The sequence below is a fragment of the Vigna umbellata genome, chromosome 1 (assembly GCF_029865625.1).
Source record: "Vigna umbellata cultivar VRB3 chromosome 1, Vumbellata_1.0, whole genome shotgun sequence".
Classification (NCBI taxonomy): domain Eukaryota; kingdom Viridiplantae; phylum Streptophyta; class Magnoliopsida; order Fabales; family Fabaceae; genus Vigna; species Vigna umbellata.
In genome coordinates, this window is record NC_142165.1 from 18,208,161 (window position 1) to 18,217,039 (window position 8,879).

The 8,879-nt window shown below is 35.5% G+C and overlaps 1 protein-coding gene across 2 annotated transcripts; it reads left to right on the forward strand.

Moving 5' to 3' along the window:
• Positions 1 to 2,175: 2,175 nt before the first annotated feature.
• On the forward strand, positions 2,176 to 7,926 carry LOC124831266 (QWRF motif-containing protein 2-like). 2 transcript variants are annotated; one of them, XM_047305201.2, is made up of 6 exons: positions 2,195 to 3,952; positions 4,401 to 4,520; positions 5,060 to 5,176; positions 5,296 to 5,385; positions 7,149 to 7,256; positions 7,379 to 7,926. In XM_047305201.2, exons 1-6 carry the CDS (start codon positions 2,600 to 2,602, stop codon positions 7,460 to 7,462), a joined length of 1,872 nt encoding a protein of 623 aa, XP_047161157.1. In that variant the 5' UTR covers positions 2,195 to 2,599; the 3' UTR covers positions 7,463 to 7,926. The 2 variants fall into 2 exon arrangements, 1 of the variants encoding a protein (XP_047161157.1); XR_015782245.1 differs by lacking the exon at positions 7,379 to 7,926 and having other exon boundaries at positions 2,176 to 3,952; positions 5,300 to 5,385; positions 7,149 to 7,212.
• The last annotated feature ends 953 nt before the right edge of the window (positions 7,927 to 8,879 follow it).

The following is an 8,879-nucleotide window of genomic DNA, read 5'->3' on the forward strand; positions in this document are numbered from 1 at the left end:
ACCCTAAAAATAATGATAGATCAAAGATTTAGTTTTTAAAAAGAAAAATAGACGTGTAATTGATTTTTAAGAAACTAAAATTATACATTTATAAAATTATGGGACCAAAAATATATTTACTAAAATTAATGACGAAATTTTCGGATGACATTTTTGAACATCCTCTGTAAAGGAATCAAAATGTAACAACCAAAGATATAACAATAAGATAATTTGTGACAAATACAGTGACATACTTGTTTCTTTTTTAAACATCCATCACGTTACAAATATTATAAAATTACTAAAATATTTGAAGTTACAAAAAAAAACATATAATACCTAATTATTCTGTTCTATAAATTGGACATAAAACCAAAATATAAATAATGTCAACTAATTTTTACACTAATTTAAGAAGTTAATCAATATATTTAATTCTTCTAATTACATTTTACAATATTTTTCCTAAATTACGAGTCATTAAACTTACCAAGAATAAAAAAGGAACAATATTGAAAATAGAATAGCAATTAATCAAAAGATTAGGAAAAACTAATTAAAACTAGTTTGTTTAAACGTTTTTATATAAAAGAGTATATGTTCTAAATCATATATATATATATATATATATATATATATATATATATATATATATATATATATAATTATTATTATATATGACTTATTGTGTATTGTATGTTCATACAGATCAATCGGACAAGACCACTCAAGAGGACAACCGGTCGAATGGTATGTCATCTACTAAATGTTAAACAATTCAGATACTTAACATACACATTGTTCGGTCATAGAAGGATGAAGACCGAACGGACAACCTACAACGTTAATTATTTCTAAACATTATCTCTAATGGAGATTACTGGTAAGCGTTACTTAGCGAGTAATGAACACTGATATGACCGAGATTAGGGTTTCACTAATCTTAAAACTTACCTATAAATAAAAATCAAAGGTTAAAAGGTGATTGATTGCATTTATTTCGAATTTAATATTTTATTGTGAGTCCCGATCAGATTAATTACTGAGTTAAACGTCAAAGTGTTTTTGACAGATACATCAAGACTTTTTGGAGTGCAAGCAAAGAAGAATCTTTGACTAAGGACATCATCCTATATTTCCTAAGCTAGCTTAGATCAAATTGTAAAGAAGTGATGTGTTGAGATCCTCAATCCTACACCTTAAAAATAAATTACATGATTATCAACTAATTATTTACAATATGAATCTCAACATAATTTCTTAAAATAAAATAATATCGTTTAATAATTATTTTTTTAATCAAATATCTTTGTAACTCATTAATATTGTTTGAGAAAAGAAAATTGAAAGATATAGAAAAAATAAATAAACATTAATTTTAAATATATTAATATAAGGCTAATGGTAAAACTTACAAGTTTAAGTATAATACTCAAGTCAATAAATTTTGTATTAGAATAATTTTTGTGTAAAAATACTATTACTTAAAGTCATCCAACCTCGTGACTTCTCGTGTACTACTATTTATAATTTTAATTTTGCTTTAAAATAGCTCGTGTAATGGAAATTAATAGCATAATAAATCTGCTATAATTATTATTTTTTCAAACAAAACCTTTTTTTATCAATAAAAACACTTACGATTTAGGCCCTTGTGTTGCGTCAAAGGTGAAAGGTTTATAAAGGTTAAAAAACTGAAAAGTTAAAGCAAGCAAGGTACTGCTTGGTCCAAAACTGAATTAATTATATAGATAGTTATCGATAAGAGGCTACTAAGTTCCTTTGAACTTTTCGTACCTTGGTCCAATTCCATACGCTGAAAAGGAAAAACGGCTACTTCTAATTTTTCGCCTTAACGACCAATTATAAAATTTGAGCAGTGTCGTTTGCGTAACGTCTCTCCGAAGATTCATTCCCTCACCCAAACGCAAATATCCAATTCCAACTTCAACCCTTGTTTGTACTTTCCATACTTGTACTCTTCTATCTCTCCTTGTCGTTTTCATGTTTACTATTTTATTTTATTTATTTTATTTATCTATTTTTATTAATTTTATCAAAATTAAAAATGCGTGTCAACAAAGCCTCCAGCGCCACGAAGAACCGCAAACTGACGTAAACCATTGTATTTACTGCAATGCCCTTAAGGTCACGCGAGTGCATTTACTCTCCCTAAATCCGCGCGTGCTTTTGCTACAGTGCCCGCGTCACTCTGATGGTGGCTGAGCTTGCTTCTTCTAATTTTGGAGTTAATTTTCACAACCGAAGCACAATCGCGCAGCGTGTGACTACTGCTTCGACAGTTACACTTCTTACTCGGTCAAGCCCCGGCAAATCGTAACGGTCATATTTTCCTTCCCATTTTCAACCTTTCTCGCAAATTAGCAACACCAAATTTCTCTGCACACGCCCGCAATTTTTTCTCTGTTCGAATTCCGTTCAATGCTTCCCGTAGCTTGTTCGTTTTTCAGTTGGTTTCTAGGGTTCTGAAATTCGGCGTGAATTCCAACAACGAGTTTTAAGTTTTGATTGAGTTACCAATTGAATATTGTTGATTGTTTGACTATAGCAATGAAAATATTGTAATTGGGATTAATAGAATTTTGGAATAAAAACAATGGTGGCTGCGATTTCTACGGCGATAAACCCCAAACGAGCGCAGACTCCAACTCCAAGGAGAACTCCTCTGTTACCTTCTGAATCGGACAATGCACTCGCTCCTCCCCGAAGGCCCAAAGCACGAGAAATTACTTCTCGCTACATGTCGTCTTCGTCGTCTTCGTCTTCCTCCGTTTCGTCTCCTCCTCGACGATGTCATTCGCCTCTGGTGGTGACAAGGACGGTCAATTCTACAAAGCAAACACCGACGCCGGCGTTGAAGCGGTGTCAGTCGGCGGAGCGCCGGCGACAAGGCACTCCTCGACCTACTCTGACAGACGCTCCTGCGGCTCAGAAAGTGCTCTTCACTTCCACAAGGAGCTTGTCTGTTTCGTTCCAGGGCGAGTCGTTCCCGATCCAGGTCAGGACAACGAAACCGCCGCCATCACAGAGTTTGCGGAAGAGCACGCCGGAGAGGAGGAAGGTTGCAACGACGCCGACACCGGTGAGAAATGGCAATTCGGATCATGCAGAGAATGGCAGGACGGGGCTAGATCGGCACCGGTGGCCGGCAAAATCACTGCCGCGACCACAACAACTGAATTGCGTGAACCGCAGCTTGGAATGTGTTGATTCCCCTGGGAGAAAACAAACGGACGCGCCGGAGAACGTTGTTAGGTCATTGCAGAATGTAATGGCGGATGTTCGAGCTTCTCACGACGCGACGCTAGGATCGGAGAGTAACAAAATTAACGGATCTAAGTTTCGGCCTGAAGCTGAGCTTGAGCCTATTGCTTCTGATACCGAAAGTGTAACCTCTGGAAGTTCCTCTGGAGATGGAATTCGAGGTTCCCGAGGGATCGTGATGCCGGCGAGGTTCTGGCAAGAGCATAATAACCGTTTACGGCGCCAAACAGAGGCTCCGTCTTCTAGAAACAGCGTAATTGGAAATAAAGGAACTGTTACTACTACTCCTAGTCCTAGGATTTTAGTGCAGAAGAAATCAGTGTTGGATTCTGCTGTTTCATCGCCACGTGGAGTTGTGAATAGCCGTGTTGTTCAAGGTTCTCCTATTCGTTCCGCGGTTCGTCCTGCTTCTCCGACTAAACTAGCGACACCTTCTGTGTGGTCTCCTTCGAGAGGAGTAAGTCCGTCACGTGCGCAAAACGGCGTCGCTGGTGGCATGAGTAGTAGGTTCGGAAGTGAACCTTCTGTTCTGAGTTTCGCGGTTGACGTTTCCAGGGGAAAAGTTGGGGAGAATCGGATTGCTGATGCGCATTTGTTGAGACTCTTCTATAACAGGCTCCTCCAGTGGCGTTTTGTTAACGCCAGAGCCGATGCTGCTCTATCTGCGCAGACATTCAATGCAGAGGTATTTTTTACTGCGAATTTTTTTGTATTGAAATTAAATTGCGCGGGTTTGAATTTGCCTGCTTGTGCATTATTCGTTGAAGCTGTATTGAGTGAAGATTGTGGATTGATAACTTCGTTTTTAACTTTTTATATTAGTTGGAATTTAGCATATGATCATTAGCACCCATGTCATCAAAGTTTTAAACTGCCTGTTGTGGTTTGTTACATCCTTGATATCGAGAGAAATTCCAGATAAACGTTGCCAGTTACAGATGGAAACCGTGGCCGAAGCCTTGTTGTTGTGGCTGAAACTGTGGCCATGAGCTGTCTTTTAAACGTGATCATATTTGTAATGTAAAGGGTGAAGTCATGTAAGGCAAGACAGAGTAGAGAAGGATTTTATGTTTTGTCTGACTGTTTGCTAATGTTTTGTTTATATTCTTTGTAAATATTCTTCGTTGTATCAGGAAAGCCTCAAAGCTGCATGGGTAGCTATGTCAAAAATACGAGAATCTGTTAGAGCCAAAAAAACAGAGTTTCAATTGCTGAAGCAACAATTTAAGCTAATAAACATCCTGAAGGATCAAGTAAGATCTACAACTTCCCTGCTCTAAGTTTCCTGGTGTATATGTAGGTTTTGGTTCGCTTGATTTGAAGCTTTATCATTTCTCCACTAGGTTGATTGTCATTTCATCGTGTTCTTCACTGTATAGCTGGCATCTCATGGCATCTTGTTTCATTACTATCATATTCAATATTGAAGCTTATTTTGGGTTTAAATACATTGACATTGCTCATTATTTCAATCTTCTTTTTCAGTTATAGTTAATTAGAAAACTCCGGGTAGGCAGGCTAATTGAAATTGTTCCCAAGTACATGTGTTTCATTCATTTATTTTATAAGATCATAGAACCTCTTTTTCTACCACAGGAAACACACACACACACCCCTCTAATGAGGCAAAGCAAGAAAGTATTCATTTGGGAAAAAGTTAGTTTGCATTAGTCTGTGACCAGAATGAAACTCAAACAGACAGTTTGAGAGATATTTTTATTTGCTTTGGTTATGATGACATAGAATTTTGTGTTCAGCTTTGACAGAATGTTGATGAAAACTATTTATGCAGATGTTGTGTTTGGAAGATTGGGCTACTTTGGATCGGGTTTACTCTACTTCACTTTCCGGAGCAACCGAAGCGCTAAGGGCTAGCACTCTTCGTCTTCCTGTTGTTGGTGGGGCAAAGGTATTTCTCCTTTCAGTTTCTTGTTTATTCTTTATTATCTAATTATGGATAGTGTGTGACATAGCAATTCCGTACCTTCTTATCTGGGACTAATATGAAGAGCTCTGTGCTTGCTTCAGACAGATTTGCTAAATTTGAAGGATGCAATTTGTTCAGCAATGGATGTGATGCAGGCAATGGCGTCTTCCATTTGCATATTGTCACCTAAGGTACGTATTTCTTTTGCCCTGCCTCCTTTTTCCAGATGTTGAGTTTCAATTATGTCTGTTGTGATGAGTGATCATATAGTGTTATTTTATTTTCTAGATAACTTTCTATGAGGCTACATTATGATTGTGAAAAAAAAAGAAAAAAAAAACTGATTTTGTTTTATACTGTGAGTGTAATCTTATCAAGTGTCAAAAAGAGAAAAAATTAGGTGTTATTTTTATGTATAAGCGCGTAGTAATCTGTGTAAGCATGTCTTCCTTCTTAAAATTTACCACATAGCTATAATGCTGATGGTTCCATACTCGAAGATCCTTGGTGTTATTTGTTGATTTGTTTAATTGCTCGCTGCCTATAATATATTCCGGAGAATTATCTTAGAAAAGACTATATTTTTCCCAAATAAATATCAATTTGTTTTCTTGAAAGATCCTGACTTTCATGCATTTGTTTGAGATTCTTTCCTCACCTATGTTGTGTTGAATGGATATCTTTAGTATGTATAAATTGTGGAGTAGCAGCGGAAGTGGAGACATTATTGTATAAATAAAAGACAGTTTATATTCAGCAATATATAATTGGATAATACTGTAAAGTGAAAATAATCTGATCGTGCAATTTAAGCAAATTCTTGTTCAGATCAAGTGAGATATTTGACGGAGATGCAGAATAAAAAATATTTTCGCAATTGTATACTTTTATCCTAATTCCGTCATTGTATTTAGCCAACATAGGACAGAGTGCCTATGTTTGTGCAGCCAAGAGCAAAAATGGTGGTGGAAAAATAAGGAAATTAGAGTATATCACAGTGGTGAAGTGAATATTTTTATTTTATTGCTCAACTGAAGTAAAGTTTTCTGGATCTTTTGAGGAAATGAAATGATGAGCAAAAGTTGTTTCGTATCCTCGTTATTGAACAAGTAAAGAATTTCCCGTCACGGCCTCCATCTTTTTGGACATTATCATTCAATTTGGTCAAGGGAGCAATATATAAAAATAGTGTTTAAAAATGCAGAGTTCACAGAATAAAAAATACATATTATTTAGGGAGGAAAGTTTTATTACGTCCGGCATATCTGTTGAGTTTATCATTGATTTGTCTGTTGAATTTATCATTGGCATATTTATTGAAATTATCATTGGCATATCTGTGGAGATTATCATCGGCATTCATTTTTTTCCAATTTTGTTCCACAATTGTATGAGTGCAAGATATCTATCGTGGTAGGTTTGGGATGCAGTGTTAGGGATCCATTTGTGAGGAAAACAACTAAATCCAGTATCTAATGAGTTTATAATTGACTTGAATCTTGTTTTACAAACATTGGTTAATGAGTTTATTATCTTTCCCGAGTTTTTCTTCTCTTGGTGTCAATTAAAGGTACTGAAAAAAGCATTGAGGAGTTCACGGATGATTAATATTTACATTAACCAAGACACTGAACACTAGAGCATGCCATTTTTAATGTAAATCGTTTTGCTTTTTTTGTTAGGTTCGCTCAATTCAATCTCTGTCTAAAACTTGTAAAAGTAAGATAAAGGGAGGGAAATTGGGACTATTTTTTTAGGTATTAAAAGTTAATATTTAAATTAGGTGAGAAATTCCAATGTCTTTGGCTTTAAATTTTAAACGAGATAAATATGACTGGTGCTCTTATCTCTGCTTCTTTGGTTTTATTCTGTTATCAATCAAAATACTTGTTATGGATCGGAGTAATGTAGCAATTAGGATGCCAATATGTCTGAATTCGTTTGCAATTGATAGGTTGGGCAACTAAATTCGATGGTTGTCGAAGTTGCCAATTTAAGTGCGAAGGAGCGTGTTTTGCTTGAAGAGTGCAAAGACCTTTTATCAGTAATTACAACCTTGCAGGTAAATTTCATATTTTGGAAACGTGTTATTGAAGCTTAAAGTACTTTTTGATTTTCCTTGGATGATCGTTAAATGTAGTTGCGGTTATATGACTAGAAATTGGTTAATAAAATCTTGAGCAGGTTAGAGAATGTAGCCTGAGAACGCATGTTGCTCAACTGAAATGTCAACCTAGAAGCACTGAAGTAAAAATAACAAGCAAATAATACATTGTCTGACCAGCCAACTTTCAGTGCTAACATCATAACATAGGAATGGTTGTTTTGGCTTTGATTTCAATACGTGAAACAGTCATTACTGATGGAGAAAAGCTAGTTAGTATGAAAAAGGAAAAATTACAGATAGTACAGATATTCTGGTCAAACAGGATTTCATCATATTGTACAAAGAAACTCGTAACAAATAGTTGCTCTCTGATTATTGATCACGTGCTAGGAGTGAGGATTGAAATTTGTCGTTCGGGAGATAGTTTGTATACACATTATTCTATTTGTTTTTTTTGTTAGAGGATGTATATAAACTGTGTAGCATTTTACATTTTAGTTTATTTGTTTTTATGTTTGTGTTTTTGAGTTTGTATTAGCTTATGGAAAAAAAAATGTCAAAATGTGGATACGATTTGCTGTATTTTCTACACTCCCTTGGAAAATACGCTTGCTTTGATTTCTGACATCCTCGTCATTTAAAGTCAAGTAGAAAAATTATCTGTTATTGACATAAATGACTCATCTTTCAGTTTTTTTATCGTCCGTTACTGAAATTGTCGTGCATTTGATTGATTTGGTAAATATTAACGTTAAAATTTTGAAGTTATTATTTACCCATTAAAGTTCTACACGGTTGTCTGATTAGTCAGTTGTCGAACAAATTTAGGAGTAATTGCCTCAGGTAAATGTAGAGATAGATACAACCTGGGTAGCTCTAATATGGTCCCATAACTGATTGTTCATAAATAGCTGAACTGCCGATTTAATGAGCCTGAACTTGGTTCACGTAAGTTCGTGGGTTCTCTCTTCCCAGGTTGAGCTGTCACCTTGTGACTATTTCTGGCCATTCATTAAGGTTATTTATTCATTGATATATTCGCTATGGTTATTTTCTCTATTTCACTATTTGTTACTCTCTGTCAGCCTCCGTAGCTATATACGCTCCATTAGAATTATTAGTTTTTGAGATTTTTTTTTAGTTTAGGCCAAGTTGAAAGAAGAAAGTTGAAATGTACTGAGTTTCACTTTATTCTTTCTCACAATTTTGAAACCTTAAGATCCTACATTTCATAATTTCAACTTAGTGTAACATCCCAAAAATACAATGGAAAACCATATAATAGAAACATCACATTCATAATACTTCAATTCAAAAGATGATCGAACGGTCATCGTACAAATAAACTAACTACTGACCGAACGGTTCTACAGTTCGGTCTTAACTTCTACCTCGACCAAACTTTTTTCTTCCAGTGCTTCTTCCAACAACTCTTCTCCTTCTGCTCACATCCACACGGATGATCATTGCAACAGGACAAACGATCGAACGTACAAAACGGATGACCGTTCGGACTGTATGAATTCTGTGTAGCTACGACGTTCGTGCACCCGAGTGATGTAGTAACTAGGATACCCT